Genomic DNA, 18,781 nt, shown 5'->3' on the forward strand with positions numbered 1-18,781 from the left:
TGAGCTCATGCTCTGCCACTCCAAGTGAACAAATTATTCTAGCTTTCATTAACCCTTCCAATATCGTTCAGCTCAAATTGATTATTGCCAAGGGGAATTTGAACCCATTAGGACCAATTTTTAAAGAAAAATGTGAATTTCTACAAGAACTATCCCAAATTTTTAATGTTGGCAACATTTTTTTTTTAATGTACCCTCTTCCACACACACAAAAATGTCTACTGGCCAGCCAGATTGTAATTTCTGTCCTGACTTCTGAAGGGTCTGCGGGTATGAGCTTTGGGGATTATAAACCTTCGTTTTTCAAACTGCAGCCAATCCTTTAATAGAGTAGTAAAATCAATTTAAATGCATTCTAATTAGAATATTTAACGGACTCAGAATTTAGGATGGGATGAATGGTATCGAAGAAAACGTCAAAGTGAAACAAAAGTTAGGGTATTGCTTTGAGAAATGTTATATTTATGTGTGGATTACTGGGTAGCAAGTGACATGGAAAGTGTATTTCTCACTAAGGAGAGCGGTCAAACAAGTTTGAAAACACACATCTACGTAATTTAGGTACTACTCAACTTAAATCGTCCAGGATCCAAAGAGGGTAGGAACATAAGAATGGAGACTCCCTAAGGCCCTCTGCTCGGTCTTGATTTTTCCCACTTCCCCGGGAGAAGCTCAAACTACCACATGTCCCCAGTGCTCTGCTGGCTCGGGCACAATGCGAAGGAACACAGCGCAGGGCCAGTCCTACGTTCCCCTAGAGGGCGCTGCAGAGAATCCGTTCTCCAAGGGTAAGACGGCGCACGCGCCCGGAAGCATTTCCGCTCCGGACCCACTTCCGCTCCGCCGACCGCGAGCGCTCCTGTGACGTATTTCCGGCTGGCTGAACTGAGCTCGGGTGGCCGGAAAGGAGGTAACGTCACCGGGGAGAGCAGAGAAGCCGGGTGTAGCGCCGCCGAGAAGGCACTTCACCGGCAACATGTCTCATTTACCGATGAAACTTTTACGCAAGAAGATCGAGAAGCGGAACCTCAAATTGCGACAGCGAAACCTAAAGCTCCAGGGTGAGATGCGCTGAGCTTCGCGGCGGCCTGGGTTGCGGAGGGAGCCAGCACGTGGTCCGTGGCGCTCTGCGGCGGCCGCGGGGCCGAGCGGCGCTGGTGGGGAGGCCCTGCGGCCCCGATGTAGCGCTGGCAGCGTCCCCACAGAGTGCGCGTGCTTGCGGAGCGTGGAAAGGCAGGCCGGGGCGGCCTCCCGTCGGGCCCCGCGCAGATGCCGACTCTCCGCGTGGCCCCAGATCTGCCGTTTCTGAGCAGCAGTTTGTCCTTACAGAGTTCGGGCAGGAGGCTTCTAAGAGTTCGTTTCCAGCCTGCCCCACTTCCACCCTCCCTTTCTGACTTCCTCACCACCTCTAGGGTCATCCCCAACCCCCGTTTCCAATCAGTCACGTGGAACTTTCTCACCTCCCCGCATCTTCCTTTCACATCATTTGTCTCGTGTCTCTGTCGCTTCAGAACAAGCTGGGTGTCGCACTTCACAGAACATTCCTGATACCCTTGCCTTCCCCTACCCACCTGCCCTCTGTTTCGACTCTTGAAGAACTTCATCATTTTCAGCTCCCAAAGTGACTTTTTGCGTATATCATACGCATGTGCGTAATCTCGTGCCCTGTCTTCCTGTCACCACTAACTTTAGGTTATAAATTTCTTAAGAGCTTCTACGTATTTGCATCCTTAAAGACTTCCATGAAAGGCATTTTACCTGAATGTCACTTTTCTTTACGTACCTCATTTGCAGTCCTAACTTCCTGACAGTGGGTCAGACATCCTGAAGTTATGTTAACCTTTTTTGGTCCTGTGTAATACAGAAGCCCCCTAGGGCAGTGTTGGAGGCATAATGCCTTACACTAGCTGGTTTTCTGCAGAGATCAGTTGATTGAAAGAAATCCTGGAGGAGAGAAGAGGTGTGTGGGTTTTAGGAATAATGTTTTTGAAGTTCCCTTATATTTCCATTTCCTATAGAATAACAAAGCGTTGCTAACTACTTCTTAGTTAAAGGTAACAGATGATGGTGCTTTTTCTGTATATAAACAGGAACTTTTGTAAAGACAGTCTTAGACGTTTATATATGATAAATATCAAGACAAATAAGTGGTTACATCAACAGAATTTTCAACTCACTGATGTCTAGGAAAGTATATTTGTCAGATACCTAATATTAGAATGTATATTTTGTAAGTAACAGTGGCCCCATCTGTTTATTTAACCTCACTGAAGTTTTCCTGGTCCAGACTTTTAACTCCTTATGGACAGAGATGTGGTTTTTTAAGTTAAAAAATCAGTGTGGCTTTCCCTTTTTTTTTTTTTTTAATTTATTTGACCTGCAGTAGAACACTGTAAAATTGGAAGTTGTCTTAATATACATGACAGGAAAGTAAAAACTAAATCATTTCAGTCCTGGAAGCCATGACATTTCTCATTTGGGATACCAGTGTTTCTAAGTAAACCTTTCCTTCTTTGTCAATATGTGTGTTCTGTTTTTAAACAGGGGCCTCAGCTGTGAACTTGTCAGAAACTCAAAATGGAGATGTGTCAGAAAGAACAGTGGGAGGTGGAAAAATTAAAAAGTCCCTAAAACAGTCTGTGAATGTGGGCTTGTCAGAAACCCAAAATGGAGACATCTCTGAAGAAGCAGTAGTAGGTGGAAAAGTTAAAAAATTCCTAAAACAGTCTATGAATGCAGGCTGGTCAGAAGCCCAAAATGGAGACTTACCTAAAGAAACAGTGGAAAATGTAAAAGTTAAAAAATCCTCCAAGAAAAATGGAGACTTACCTAAAGAAACAGTGGAAAATGTAAAAGTTAAAAAATCCTCCAAGAAATCTACCACGCTGACCAATGGGGAAGCAGCAATACAGTCTCCCAATTCAGAATCAAAAAAGAAGAAGAAGAAGAAGAAAAAGAGAAAAATAGTGGATGATGCTGGGCCTGGTATGTATTGTCGTTGAACTTAAGCTATTCAGGTTTTCAAGTTATCATTCTGCTTTTCCTCTCTTCTTCTTATGTCCACATGACATGCAAGACTCCTCTGTACTTACTGGCATAGGAGAAACTAGCCTGGTAGCTAAAGCAAACATTGAGGGGGCCGGAGGGCACTGCAGTTTAACGTTTCTCAAAATACTGCTCTTCTTGGGCAGTTAACTATCTGAGCTTTTTATGATAAACAGAACGTACTATGACATAGTATTGGGCTGGCCAGAAAGTTCATTCGGGTTTTTCCATAAGATCTTATGGGAAATATTTTAGGTTTACCTGTTTCCAAAGAGAATTGTGGAATTACTGACACTAAAGAAATCTGGGCTGGTAGTAGAATCTGTCTTGGGTCTTTATGTGTCAAGGACTTTGCATTAGCGATTCTTTTCATTTACGTCTTTTTTGCCCCATTCCTTTTTCCTACAATAAATTCCTGCCTTTGAAAGGCAACTTAGTGATAATTTGGATATGCAAAGTGTATAAAATAGCAGTTAGGAAACTTCTGAATAAATGGAACGTTAATTTCCAAGTGAGTAGAATGGCCAGGACTGGGGAGGCAGGGCTATTTTCTTTTGCAAGATTCTTGGATTGAATAAGCTTAGGTGAAAGAATAGGCATTTTCATTGAAATGTGAGCAAGCAGAGATTTCAAGACAAGATAGAACAGGTGTCAGCAGACTATTCAGCCTTCTGCCTATTTTTGCAAATAAAGCTTAATTGGAACACTGAGATGCCCATTTTTTTACTTGGCCTTTGTGGTGATAGAGACCATATGGCCTGCAAAGCCTAAAATATTTACAGTCTGGCCCTTTATAGAAGTTTGCAGGCACTTGTGTTAGCATATCCTATTCATCTTTTGTCTGAAATAAAGGTTTCATTTAGAAAGACACTTTGAATTTTCCAAACATGCATGGCTGTCTTTTTACTACCTACAGGCTATAATACATTCGTAAGTTATGAGAAATCGTTTAAACAAAAAGTGAAATAAGATAGAGAAAAGCATGAGGATTAGATATTACAGTTTTGATTTAAAGTGAGTGTAATCCTATTCTAAAATGATTAGTGCCCTTAGGATTCTTGTTCTGAGTATGCCTAAGGAAGTGATATTATTTCTTCTCTCAAGCATTGAATCACAGGGCTGGGAGTTTAAATCCTATTGGTAACCGTTAAGAACTGTTTTAAGGAAAACAGAAGTAATAAGCCTTGAAGACCAGCTGATAATATCCATGGCCTTTGAACGTGTGGGTCCTGCAGTGTTGACCATTTCCCAGAAGGGTGGTAGTAAGGTCCAAGGAAGAGGCCAGTCCTGGGCTACAAAGAGTCTGAGTTCTGGTTTAGGTCAATTCTGTTCTAACTAGCATCACTTACTGCCATAAACTTGTAAAAGCCCAGCATGGTAGTTAACCCATTTGGCCCAGAGTGGAACATTTAAGATCATGATGGGAGGTAAGACTGCAAAGGTAGTTTAAGGGACTATGTTACGAAAGTTGTGGATGTAGAAATGAAAAGCCAGGAGGCCTTCCCTCTCCTCCCCTCACCACTTACATTCAAGGAACAGGCCAGTTTCTATCGCCCAGCTAAGTAGATTGTTGCTCTTGCTTTGCTGTCTGCCTCTAGTAACATGAAGAGCCTTTTGTGTTTCTGTTCCCCTTTAAAACAAAATTAGCTTTTATAGAAAATGTGTGTTTAATGGCATAGGAGGAAAAACCGGTGCTTGTTACAAGTTATTTTAAAAAACGTTAATGACTTGCCCTTGTTTTTTTTCTCAGTAAAGTTTATAGAACTGGGTGTGATTAACATACTTAAATTGTTTAGTTCAGCTTATAAAAATTTCTTGCTCACTTAAGATGGTATAATACATAAGTAGTAAGTCAGACAGAGAAAGAAATATTATATGATATCACATATATGTGGAATCTGAAAAATAGTACAAATGAACTTACAAAACAGAAACAGACTCACAGACAGAAAACAAGCTTATGGTTACCAAAGGTGATGCGGGGTGGATAAATTGGGAATATGGGGTTAACAGATGCATGCTACCATATATAAAACAAAGAACAAGGATTTACTGTATAGCACAGGGAACTGTATTCAATATGATGAAAAAGAATTTTTTAAAAAGAATGTCAATATATACATATATGTATGTAGAACTGAATCACTTTGCTATATACCTGAAACCAACACAATATTGTAAATCAACTATACTTCAGTAAAAGAATATGTATTAAGAAGCCTAAAAAATAAAGTGTGTTGGCAAATCTGTGTGTCCCACTGGGTTTTTTAATATAGCCAGATTTTTTAATCAGGAAAAAGAGATTCTTAGCAAATTAAAACTGAAAATATGTTAAGCTTTTGAAAATATGCCTTTTTGCATCACACGTCTTTTATTTTATGGTCTCATCTGGTATTCTTATTTTAAGAAAAAAATTTGGGGGGGGCGGTTTGTCCTTTAATCCAAAGATTCCAAAAAAGCAAAAACTGAAGACAAAGGAGACTCTGAAGATGGTGCCCAGGCTCCTGAAGAAACAGAGAACAGTGTGGAGAAGCCAGACAATGAGGACGATGACAGCATGGTACCCAGCCTGCCCCTGGGACTGACAGGTAGCTATCAACGTTTTCCAGATAGATCTTCTCTAAAATGGCATGCCTCCTTGGATTATAGTATTTAAAGGTTCAGTTGTGGCATTTAATTTACCTGGAAAAAATAAGTATTGACAAGAAATGGTTTTATATCTAACTATTGCTTTTTATCATCCACGTTGTGTGCCTTAGTTCTTGTTGTTTCTTTCTCTATTTTTCCCTTTTCTTTATTTCTAACACTAAATATTTTGACATGCACACGAATAGTTCTTGGGGTCCTCTGTTCCTTTGGTTTGTCACTTTCTAAAGCTCACTCCATGTTGTAGGAAAATCATTGGCCCGGAAGTCTGGAGCCCAGAGGTTCAATACTGGCTCCATTACTAAAAGAGAAGGGTGAAATTAACCTTATTGAGGGGCTTGTGCCAGAGTCACCTCCTGTAGCCTCTATTTCTGTACCTGTAAAGTCAAGCGTTTAGGCTAGAATCAGTTGATCCCAACCAGAAATGTCTAGCAGTTGCTTGGGTTGTTTGGTTTGGGTTTTTTGTTTATTAAAATAATTGAGGCCCAGCACCCAATCTCCATAATCAAAATTGCAAAGGTTTTGGCAGTGGTTCTCAAACAGGGTAATTTTACCTCCCAGGTAGGGTGACCGGCTCATCCCAGTTTTCCCATTCAAAGTCCTGCATCCCTTAAACCTCTGTCCCAGGCAAACCATGAGGGTTGGCCACCAATATGTTTGGTTGTCAGAACTGGGGGCAGGCTACAGGCATCCAGTAGGTAGAGGTCAGTGATGCTGCAGGACATCCTATAATGCATAGGACAGCCTCTCACAACAAAAAATTATCCATCCCAAAATGTCAGTGGTGTCAAGGTTGCCAAAACTTGGGTTATAGCCAGGGCACGTGTGGGGCGGGGAGCTCCCGGGTGATCCTGATGCCTCCCCCTGCTGGAGAACCACAGCACACCTGATATATGGGTACAGTCTAACCATCTGTGGCTACATCTGACTCTTCTCAGTTGTCTTTCTGGAGTGAGTTACTATTTTGATTGATTTCGTATTCAGTTTTTATTACACTGAATGCTTTCACTTTTTATTTCACATTTCTTAAACATTTCATTTCTCTCTGAACTCTCACCCTGCAAACCACCCCCGTCTCTCCCCTCTCCCCTTCCCGCCACCTTGGCATTTTCATTTCATACAAGTCCCTTGACTGTACCACCTCTCCGTCTGTTATTTTGTTACAGTATAGGCTCTGGACTTTACATCACACGGCCATTAGCAGTGGAGAAACTTCAAAGGTATAAGGTTTTTTTATAGGAATGGTTGGGGTTTATTCTCTTCTTATTGGAAGAAGATCTTCTAAGCTTGACACCAACCCAGTAATGTTTTCAATCCGCAAAACTAATTTAGGAAGCTAGCAATATTAAGTATTAAGAAAAGATAAATTTGCTAATGATAAACTGTCTTCTCTTTAGGAGCTTTTGAGGATACTTCGTTTGATTCTCTGACTAATCTTGTCAATGAGAACACTCTGAAGGCAATAAAAGAAATGGGCTTTACAAACATGACTGAAATTCAGCATAAAAGTATCAGACCACTTCTGGAAGGCAGGTATGATTAACATTGAGGTTTGGGCATTAGTGCTATTTTTAGTGCTAGTAGTTTGGAAAGAAAATACCAGTATGTTCTATTGATCTTGCACCGTGTTGGGTAACATACCCAACCTTCGTTAAAGGCTTTAGCTTCTTTACTGATGTTTGGAGAAAATTGTTCACTTCTGTTTTTAGCACAATTCTTATTTTTGAGTTAAGTATTTATAACCCACATGATTGATTTCAGTGATAGAGAAGGTGGGGACTTTTTTCTTGTTATGATCCAGCCTCAGTGCCTAAAACATGTGTGATAGTACATGGTACTTGTTGAATGAGTAGACTAAATGTCTCTCTCCTTTTCCTTTTTATTTTTTAGGGATCTTCTGGCAGCTGCAAAAACAGGCAGTGGCAAAACCCTGGCATTTCTCATTCCTGCAGTCGAACTCATTGTTAAGTTAAGGTTCATGCCCAGGAATGGTAAGTCTGTGGTCCCATTGATTCTGCCAGTATCCCATTGGAAGTCTATTGTAGCTATTGGTGGACTCCTGGTGATAACTACAGTTTGACTTTCACTGTATATCCTGTTTTGCTTTTTAGGAACAGGAGTCCTTATTCTCTCACCTACTAGGGAACTGGCCATGCAGACTTTTGGTGTCCTTAAGGAACTGATGACACACCATGTTCACACGTATGGGTTAATAATGGGTGGCAGTAACAGATCTGCTGAAGCACAGAAGCTTGCCAATGGGATCAACGTCATTGTGGCCACACCAGGCCGTCTCCTGGACCATATGCAGGTAAGAGAACACTATTTTGTGGTCCCCATCTTTTGTCTGTGTGAAACATAAACTTGACAGCTAACAGTTTTTCTTTGTCCTTTGTCTTGTCAGAATACACCAGGGTTTATGTATAAAAACCTACAGTGTCTGGTTATTGATGAAGCTGATCGTATCTTGGATGTTGGGTTTGAAGAAGAATTAAAGCAAATTATTAAACTTCTGCCAAGTAAGTAGGTAGCATCTGCATGTGGTTTGCCGAGTAGCTGTTGGAAGTAGATGAGAGTTTTTCCTGTATGAAAACTACTAATGTCAGAATTTTAACTTAGCAAGTGAAGTGGTTGTGCCTGTCACCCTCAGATGTAGTTTGCAACATAAGCATCACTCTCACTAGTGACTTAATGCAGTGGTTTTGCCATTTGAGAGGCTGCCATGCAAGTTGAACAGTCCTAACGTACGTCTTGTTCCCGTCCGTCCCCGCCACCCCATCTCACATCTCCTGGGTAGCCATTGACTTGCTGCTTTCTGTGTTATGTTTGAGTGGTACATACCTTGGTTATAGTACTTGAAACATTGTAAACTGCTTATATCTATAAAAACACCATAGTTCAGTACATTATACAATTGTTTTTTTAATACTTCATTGAGGTATAATTAACATAATAATCTGTACATATTTTAAATGTATGATTTGATACATTTTTGGCCTGTTTGCACCTCGAAACCATCACGACAGTCAATACAGTGAACATTTCCATAACCCTCAAAACTTTCTTTGTGCCTTTGTAATCCCTCCCTCTCACCGTCACCTGCTTCCAACAGCTGCCATGCACCTCTCTCACAGGTGACTATTGATCTGCTTCCTGTCACTGTAGATCAGTTTGCATTTTCCAGGGATTCATATGAATTCATATGCAGTGTAACTCTTTTTGTCTGGTTTCTTGTGCTCAGCAAATCCTTCTGTGATTCGTCTGTGCCGTTACACATATCAGTAGTTCTTTGCCTTATTCCTCAGTGGCGTTCTAGTGTATAAATATGCCACAACCTGTTTATCCATTTAACTGTTGATGGACGACTGTGTTGTTAACGGTTTCAGTCTACTACAAATAAAGTTGCTATGAACATCCATCTACAGCTCTTTTTGTGGGCATGTATCTCCTTTTCTGTTGGGTGATTACCTAGGAATGGAGTGGCTGGTGTATGTTTAACTTGTACCAATTTACATCCCCATCAGCAGTGTATGGAATTTCCAGTTCCTCCTGTTAAATCTTGAAATTAGGTAGTGTTAACCGTCCAACTTTGTTCATTTTCAAAATTGTTTTGGCTGGTCTTGTCCTTGGCATTTCTATATGCATGTTAGAATCAGTTGGTTAATCTCTGGGGATCTTGGGATTGTACTGAATATTGATCATTGGTGGAAGACAATGTTGAGTCATTCAACACGTGAATGAGGTAGATCTTCGTTTATTAGCTCCCTAATTTCTCTCAGCAGTGTTTCAGAGTTCAGTGTACAGGTTTTTTCATATCTTGGTGAGATAAAGTTTTCCACTTAATTGTTTTCTTGCCTGATTGAGCTGGCCAGAACCTCCAGTATAATCCTGAATAGAACTGGCAAGAGAAGACATCTTTGTCTTACTCCTGATCTTAGGTGGGAAAGCATTCAGTCTTTCACCATTAAGTATGATGTTAGCTGTAGATGCTCTAGATCTGTATGCCCTATGTCAGACTGAGGGTGATCCCTTTTGTTCCTAGTTTGCTGAGGTTTTTCTTAAATCAGAAATAAATGTTAAATTCTGACAGATGTTTTTTCTGTGTCTGTTGAAATGATCAGGTGTTTTTTCTTTAGTCTGTTAATATGGTAAATTATATTGGTTAATTTTCAACTGTTAACCAACCCTGCGTTCCGAGAATAAACCCCACTTGGTCATGGTGCATTATCCTTTATATATATTTCTGGATTCCCTTTGCTAAAACTTTGTAAAAAGTATGAGTTGGGAAGTAAGCTCTCTTAGTGTCCTGGAGAGTTTATGAAATATTGATAATATTTCTTAAGTGTTTGATAGACTTCAACAGCAGAGGCCATTGGGGCTGGAGTCTTCTTTACATGAAGATTTTAACTATAATTTCCTTAATAGATACAAGGCTATTCAGGTTTTCTGTTTCTTCTTGAGCAAGCTTTAGCAGTTTCTTTTTCAAGGAAGCTATCCATTTCATCTTAGTTGTCAAATGTCTAGACATAAAGTTGTCCATGGTGTTCCTTTCTTACTATTTATAGTGATACCATGTCTCTCATTTCTGATAGTTCCATTGAGAGCGTTTTTAGTTGTGAAGCAGTTCTAAAGGTTCCCTGAAGGATCTGGGTTATGTTTATGTGGGTGTGTTTCAGCCCGCAGACAGACCATGCTCTTTTCTGCCACACAAACCCGGAAAGTTGAAGACCTGGCAAGGATTTCTCTGAAAAAGGAGCCCTTGTATGTTGGTGTTGATGACGATAAGGCTCATGCAACCGTGGATGGTCTTGAGCAGGTACTTCTTGTCAATACCTTCAATTTTAAGGATCGTTGGTGTTTCCTTGCAAGTGTTTGGAGGATCGTCTAGGAAGCAAATGGGTTAATGAACTAAATATATCACTGCCAATTTTAGATGAGTAAAAAACATTTCGCTGTTTAATCATCTCTTGTGCTAAGATGTGAGGTGAGTTAGTTACAAGGCAGAGAGGCTGGATTAAGGCGCCTTGCTGTGGAAATGAGGTGACAGAGATCCAGACTAGGTTGATTAAAAATAGAGCTGTAAGGTTGAGTCTTTTGATGAATGATACGTTTCCTGTAACACTTTAGCTTAAAAACCTTTCATTGGTGGTTTAGTTTTTAAAAATATATTCACCCAGCTTTGTTATCGTGTTTAGGACAGTGTGGTTATTTGAGATCTTGCTGTTAAGGACCTTCTAAAAATGAATCATTGATACACTTTGAGGGTTCTAGTTAATAGAGGTATTGGTATATTATGATTACAAGAACTTAATAACCAGTAGTCTCAGAAATATGGAAAGTATTTAGTATCCAGTGATTGTGGCCAATAAAAGGAGTCAATAGTTAAAATTAGTCTTATTTTAGGAATGCATTATAATGAAGGCAGTAATTTTGCTGTAGGTGAGGCATAACAGTGTATATGCTGTATTAATCTGTGCTCTCCATCAAATTATATTAGTTCATGAAGCTGGAAACGTCCTTTTGATTATTTTGTGTCTGTTCACTTGAACCTCTCCTAGGGATATGTTGTCTGTCCTTCCGAAAAGAGATTCCTCCTACTCTTTACATTCCTTAAGAAGAACCGGAAGAAGAAACTAATGGTCTTCTTTTCATCCTGTAAGTCCGTGAAATACCACTATGAGTTGCTGAACTACATCGATTTGCCTGTCTTGGCCATTCATGTAAGTGATTATGATGAATTTATTAAAAACAGTGTACACTTATCGAGTTATATAGATCGTGGGGATTGAGGTATTGCTCTCTCCTCCAGACATAGTTCTAAGTAGTTTGGGCAATAGTGGGTGGCTGATCCTGTGTGGAGGGAGCTTTGCTGGGGGTGGAGGGGCGGGGACCAGAAAGGAGGAGAGGACGCCATCCCTTGAGGAAATAGGACAGGTTATGAACTTGAAATAAAGCAGGGTAATAGTTCCACAGTTCGGGGATTCTACATCGAGACCTCCCACGAACAACTTCAACTTTTCTGTTCCAATGGATGTCTTGTTTTGATTCTAGGGAAGGCAGAAACAAAATAAGCGTACGACCACATTCTTCCAGTTCTGCAATGCAGATTCGGGGATCTTGTTGTGTACAGACGTGGCAGCTAGAGGGCTGGATATTCCTGAAGTGGACTGGATTGTTCAGTATGACCCTCCGGATGACCCCAAGGTTCCCTGAGAAATTCCACATTCCACAGAATATCCCTTTAATGTGCAGTGACTGCAGTATTTCTCTGATGCTGATAGTGTTTAGGGCTTTTGCAGGACCCAAAGAGGGTGTGTGCAAGGAGATTTGAGAGGTGTCCGTGGGACTTAAGTTAGGATCTGTTAAGAGCAGTAGATGTCAGAAGGAAATAAAATTTGCTTACAGAGATACCATTCTTTAGCATATGTAGTAAAATAAGTTTTATTGGGTATTTCAACAAACAATAGATTATATAAATTATCAGCCAGCATTTAAATACGTTTCCCAAAGCCCTTTTGAAGTTGAAGCACACTTAATAGTCATTTGATTAGATCATAGAATTAATGTGAATGTTCTGTCTAGCTTTCCTTGGCCCCGGGCATGGCTCTGTTACCTCTGTGGGGATGCTCCCTGCAGAAGGAATGGGGGACTAGCTTTGGGGAGCATGGTCACGGGCTGTGTGACGCCACTAGGCGGAGGTGGGCACTGTCTCACTGCTGGCACACTGCCGTCCACTACCGTGCGAGTTCTGGATGTGCAGATCGCCACGGGTTGCCATGGAAACCAGTGTATTACCTCAGGTTTTCTCTCTCCACCAAAGGAATACATTCATCGTGTGGGTAGAACAGCCAGAGGCCTGAACGGCAGAGGGCATGCCTTGCTCATTTTGCGCCCTGAAGAGTTGGGTTTCCTTCGCTACTTGAAGCAATCCAAGGTAAAGACCTTCACTTGGACAACCTTAAGCTGGGGACAGAGTCCTCTCGAGAGGAATTCGTTACCGGGGCACGTGGCCTTAAGCACCATTTCTAGGTGTGTCCGAGGAGTCCTGCGTCGTCGCCATGCTGTTCGGACAGTTGTTACAGCAGTTTAGCAGATGAGATTTATGTGGGTCGCCCCCAGGAGATGTGAGCAGAAAACTCTCCTCGAGGCCCCGTTCTTGAGCTCCGTGTCGCGCAGGGTGCATGCAGTCCCCAGTCTCCACTCATCCCCCCAGCCGTGTTTGAAACCTCTTCCACTCCTTGTGAGTGAGCTCCCCCACACCGGTCATCTCTGCTCCCCTGCTGCAGCCTTTCTCCACGTGTCTTCACCCTGGTGTCTGCACCTCGCCCGAGGCCAAGGGAACCCATTCCTTCCTACCTCTTCCTCCCTCAGGCCCTTATTCATTGACTCAGTCCTTCCCTGGCAGTTAGCTCTTTACCATCTTAAGTGACTGACCAAAGAAATAACTTCAACCCTAAACCCGCTCTCCTATCACTAGGTCCAGCATGGCTACTGCCTGTCGCCTTTCCTCAGTCTGCCGTTTTGAAAAGTGGGTTATATTTCAACTTCTCTGATTTTGGTCTCCAGTCCGCCCTAATCGGGCTTTGGCCTCTCTCTTGCCAGGTCGTGAGAATGCTTGTCGGGCCTCTTCACTGGCACCGTGTCGCCTGGTGGATTGTCCTTCCCCCACTGCCCCCATCGTGGAGCAGTTCCTAGGGATTGCCATCAGCCCTTGCACTTTTTCTCCAGATGCCTGTTTCCTGGCTCTCAGATAGCCTCTGCTTCCGCTAGCTGCTGTGTCCTCTGGGAGGCCCTGCCCTCCTTCATGTCCCCCAGCACGGGTGCTCGACAAGTTGTCTCGTCACTTACCTGTCTCCACCCAAGGCTGCAGGCTCCCTGATGGCAGGGCCCATGATTTGGGCAGCTGTTCTTTTCCCCCAGCATCTAGCACCGGTCTTGCACTTTCCCAGTCATCTAATAAGTTAGAACTGCTAAGAAATATCCTTCCTGTAGGAGTTTGTGATCATTGTGACCTAGTCACAGGGCAGTGTGGTGTTGGAGAGAAGGGCTAGTGGTTCCTTCAACTAGAAGCTTCAAGCTGCTTCATCACGTTGCATCCACAGAGATCTTTGTTTAGAGAAAAGGGCTTCAGTGATTTATTGCCCCTGCCAGTTTCTCGCCTTTTCTTTCAAGAGGGTTCCATAGCATGATTCCTGTGCAGTGAACAGTGGGAAGGTAAGCCTTTCCCATTGGCATTGGGGGACAAGCAGATGTCTGGCCCATGGGATCCCACAGGCCTGTCCCCTTTCAGTGCCTGTCGAGCTGCAGCAGAGCCATCCTGCTTTACTCATCTGCGTGCTTTTGTTTTCTAGGTTCCATTAAGTGAATTTGAGTTTTCCTGGTCCAAAATTTCTGACATTCAGTCTCAGGTATGCAGGGCAGAGGGGGAGGAAGGGTCTTCCCAGAATCACCTTTGTAGTGTCTCATTGACAGTCGTTGTACTCTGAGTCTCCCTTTTCATAAAGTGAGAAGTTTGGACTGAGTGATTGTTTCGGTGTCTTGTTGTGCTGGTGACCACATTCCAGAGCTCTTTACGTTGTTTCAGTCCGTATCTTACAATAATTTTGTCATTATTCTTAACTGCAGCCTGATTTTGCAGGTATTACAGAGCTTGGAGCAAGTGTATTGGAACAAATGTTTTATATGACGTGCTTTTTTATTTCATTAAAAGCAACATTTCTTTCTGTTTCAGCTTGAAAAACTGATTGAAAAGAACTACTTCCTTCATAAGTCAGCCCAGGAAGCGTATAAGTCATACATTCGAGCGTATGATTCCCATTCGCTGAAACAGATCTTTAATGTTAATAACTTAAACTTGCCTCAGGTTGCTCTGTCATTTGGTTTCAAGGTGCCTCCTTTTGTTGACTTGAGTATCCTTTTCTTTGTGGTTATGAATTCGTCCAGGCATTAAGGGACAGAAGCTTGACCGGGGGCCTTGGGGCTTAGCACTTGGGTTGGTGTGTCTGCTCTGGCCGAGGCCTGCAGGGCCCAGGCCTTCAAGCTGGTCACTGACCTCTTGTCAGTGCTCACATGGGGTGGGCAGGGGTTAACTGTCAGGGTGGAGACTACAGAAGCGAGACAGTTCATGGCTTTCAAAAAGACATCAGAATTTGAGTGGCAGACGGAGCAGGGGGAGTTGTATGTTCTGGGGAGAAGCTCAGAGGGGCAGGGCTTGGCGGTTGTGTGGCTTCACTATACAGGGTACACAGAGGAGCGGGATACCTTGAAGAAGCTGAAGACAAGATGGAACCTCTCAGAGGGCTCTTATCCTCTCAGTCATTGAAGCATTTCATGCAAGGAAATTGCAAGACCAGTGAAAGAAAATAAGTGCTACTCGAGATAAAAGGCAAAGGGAACACGTCCAGTTGCTTCTGTTACGATATGTAATATGTGTTTTATTACACATTTTCAACAGAAGAAACAGCCAGCTAGAGTGAGGCCTGCTCGTTAACACTGTGGTAGAAACTCCCAAGGGGACTTGGAGGACCACAGTTTGGGTGGCCGTCCGCATCGTGAGCATCGAGTGAATGTCTGCTGTTGTGAACACATGTTGAGTCCCCTTGTGACAGGAAGAGCAACTCCACTCGGTCAGGCACCTCTGAATCAGCTCCCAACAGAGGTGAAAGTCATTTTGTTTTGACACTGGGAGTATTTCTTAATGTGTTCCTATACACTTAGCGATTTACCTCTTCGGCTTCGCTGCGTGGAAAAATACAAGTATTGCACTGGGCTAAACATCTGCCCTGCTAGTTTTAGTCCAGTCACGTGGCCACTCCTGGTTGTCTGGAATGTTCGCGTGTGTTTGTGGCCTGGGGAGGGGTGGTGGGGCCCCTGGGGTACAGCTGGCTGGTTCTTCTGCAGACGGTAGACTGGAGTCCTTGTCTTTGTGTTGCTTGATTTCCTTAACGTCCCCCTTTAGACGTGAACAGCAATGACGGCAAACTTAAAAAAAGGGGTGGCGGCGGTGGCTTCGGCTACCAGAAAGCCAGAAAAGTCGAGAAGTCCAAGATCTTCAAGCACATAAGCAAGAAACCATCTGACGGCAGGCAGTTCTCTCACTGAAGACACGCCTTTGTCCTGAAATGGATTTTTTTTTCTTGCTCTAACAAAGGAATTGTTGCTGTAGGATTTGGGACTCATCTAACAAGGGTGTGAATTGACTTGGGGCGCTGGCACTGATATTTCCAGTGGGTCTCTTTGGGGATATAAAACAGTTCAGTATTTCTTGATTGGCCAAGGACAGAGCAAGGGCTCTTCTTAGTCTTTGTGATGATAGAATGTTTTTAAGTTTAAACCTTTTTTTCCCAAACCTGGTTACTGTTCTAGTGTAATTCTTTTGGTACCTTTCCTTCCTGGTGTCTGAAGACTTGTATGGCTTAGGGTGCTGTGTCAGCCTGCCAGACAGGGCAGGTGACACTGGACAGCTGCAGTTATCTCAGTTTATTTTTTTAGTTTTGGTTGTTTCTTGGACCTTTAGTTGTTTCTTGGACCTTACTTCAGTAGTTTTCTGACCCCCTACTGAAAATGCTGCCACGTAAAAGGGCAGAGGGCTTTGGGAAATACCTAAGAAGCACCTCCGGTTAAAGGTGACATTGTTTTTTTTATATGTGGGATTTTAAAACAATGATCCTTTCTCCATTTCACTTTTTTAAGAGGAAGAAGTACGGGTTGTCATTGTTACTTGAGTAAAGTGCCCCAGCGGTCCTGACATGGAGGGTAGGGCGGGGATGGGATCTGAGAGTTTTGAGCCTCATTTACAGGTGTAATAATACTCTGCTGTTCTCCATTTGGTAACTTAGCAGACTTTTTTTTCTTTAAGGCACAGAGAATGGTGACACTCCTCAGTCAAACTTGTTTGTTTGAAGTGGTTTGGAGTTTGGTGAGCCCTTCCAACTCTTCCTAAGTACTTAGAAGGCAGAGCATCTTTTTGAGAAAAATTGCCTCTTTCAGATCCATGAAAGAAAAACAGATTTATGGTGAAATTGAAAACGAACATACATCAGAATGAGCAACGAAGTCAGTGGTTTAGTCAGATGGGGTTATTTGTTGTAGGAACTTTTGATTTCTGGTGTGTTTTATGTTTTATTTTTAGTGTGTCTTGTAACTACAGAATGGTTATTACATTTTGTAGCTATTTAAAACCAAAGTTGCTAGCATCATTTTGCTGTTGTACCAGTTCTTATTCATAGATTCCTATTAAATATAAGTATCAAATGTAGCAGAAACAGTGGTAAACAGCACTGCAGTAGGAAAAGGAAAGAATGATATACTTACTGTTCCACACCTGGGCCCGACCACTGTCCCCCTAGCTAGACATGTCCTGGGTTTCAGACCTTGATTGCTGGACTTCTGGCATTTAATAACTGTTTCTCTTTCCAGTAACTATTCTTTTTTGTTTCAGAAATAATCATGTTTCAGAAAGTACACAAAAGCAAAGAGAAGAATATTTAATCCCTGAACAGAAGTAAATACTGCCAATATTTTGATACATAACCCTCCAGTGTTTTGTATACATACTTTTTTTTTAATCAAAGGTGAAGTAAGTCATCCTTACCCACTATTTGTAACAATCTTGTTTCATAACATTATTTTCCTGTCATTAAATAATTACATCAACTTTGTGTCTCATTTATTACTATGCGTTAACCTTGCCTGGTCTGCCTGGATTTGAGTTCTGAATACCTGCGTGCCCCACACTGGCTCTCCTTGTCTCAATGTGTCTAGTGCCTGTTTTGTCATTTGTGAGAAGAGTATATAAACGGAAGGTGGAAAGATTGTTCTTACTGTGATAACGGCTTACTTCAGGACTTGCTGGGAGTCCTGTGTGAAATTCTGCTGGCAGGCTGGTCCAGCCTAGGGACATCCAGACAACCAGACTTGACCGACCTGGCCAGGATTCAAATGTGACGGAGCGGTCACTAGAGTCAGATAACGAGGTCAGTGCAGCACCATCTGCAAGGCTCGTTTGCACAAAGAGAAGGCCTCCTTAGGTTCCTGTGCTAAGAACACAGCAGCTGCTGGTGGCATGTGTGCAGCCACTAACTTGACAAATGGGATTAAGTGGCTTCAGTCAGGAAGGCCAGGCAGCGTGGACTGGAAGCCAAGCAGGTCACTGCTAGCAAGTAGAGACCTTTGGGTCCTCTGGGCTGCAGGTGTGTCATTGCTATTTCTAAGTTTATTTTGGTCTTAGCTGCCCAGGTTAAAGCTGAATTTGGGATATCCAAAAAAGGATCTTGTTTATTCAAAAATACGTAGTGGTGGGACTTCCCTGGTGGCGCAGCGGTTAAGAATCGGCCTGCCAATGCAGGGGACATGGGTTCGAGCCCTGGTCTGGGAAGATCCCACATGCTGCGGAGCAACTAAGCCTGTGCTCCACAACAAGAGAGGCCACCGCAATGAGAAGCCCGTGCACCGCAAAGAAGAGTAGACCCCGCCTGCCGCAACTAGAGAAAGTCAGCGTGCAGCAACGAAGACCCAATGCAGCCAAAACTATATTAAGAAAAAAAAAATCATGGTGGTTACAAATGAGTGCTCTGGAACCAGAATGCCTGGGTTCAAATTCCAGCTCTGCCTGTTTTCTGGGCCTGTTAAATGAGTAAAACAAAGTAATAAAACCTACTTTGTAAGGTGGTAAGAATTGAATGCACTAACATGTAAGGTGCTAGGACAGTACGAAGTACCTGTTAGCTGTCTTTATTAATACCTAAATCCTACACAAAAGGCCTGCTGCCCAACGGAATCAGGTACAAGGACTCACTGAAAAGCCTGAGCTATCTTGGGCCTTTTGGAGAACAGGCCAAGGATTTCTGACAGTCCAGGTCCCCTGGAACTCTGATCAGATCCAAGTTTGGGGAAGTGCTCCAATCCTGCAGTACCTTCCTAAGGCAACTGTCAAGTTGATTCATGCAGTTTTCAAGGCTGATTTGTACTGGGTGTTTGGTGGAGGGAACAATGACTTTGGGTAACGCTAAACGTTCATGAATCGAGAGCCTGCTAGGTGCCAGGCATTGCAGAGGACACAGATGCATGTGGCTGAGCTCCTCTTAGGAGC

The 18,781-nt window shown here is 42.7% G+C and overlaps 1 protein-coding gene across 3 annotated transcripts; it reads left to right on the plus strand.

The window, feature by feature from the left end:
• Positions 1–868: 868 nt before the first annotated feature.
• Positions 869–17,346, plus strand: DDX18 (DEAD-box helicase 18). 3 transcript variants are annotated; one of them, XM_067742154.1, is made up of 15 exons: positions 870–1,061; positions 2,545–2,769; positions 2,830–2,985; positions 5,493–5,633; positions 7,089–7,224; positions 7,582–7,682; positions 7,803–8,002; positions 8,096–8,210; positions 10,368–10,507; positions 11,250–11,411; positions 11,743–11,895; positions 12,512–12,625; positions 14,043–14,099; positions 14,423–14,600; positions 15,650–17,346. In XM_067742154.1, exons 1-15 carry the CDS (start codon positions 977–979, stop codon positions 15,790–15,792), a joined length of 2,106 nt encoding a protein of 701 aa, XP_067598255.1. In that variant the 5' UTR covers positions 870–976; the 3' UTR covers positions 15,793–17,346. The 3 variants fall into 3 exon arrangements, with proteins under 3 accessions (XP_067598256.1, XP_067598255.1, XP_067598253.1); XM_067742155.1 differs by having other exon boundaries at positions 869–1,061; positions 2,740–2,985; XM_067742152.1 differs by having other exon boundaries at positions 2,545–2,985.
• The last annotated feature ends 1,435 nt before the right edge of the window (positions 17,347–18,781 follow it).

The sequence above is a fragment of the Pseudorca crassidens genome, chromosome 6, assembly GCF_039906515.1.
Source record: "Pseudorca crassidens isolate mPseCra1 chromosome 6, mPseCra1.hap1, whole genome shotgun sequence".
NCBI lineage: Eukaryota > Metazoa > Chordata > Mammalia > Artiodactyla > Delphinidae > Pseudorca > Pseudorca crassidens.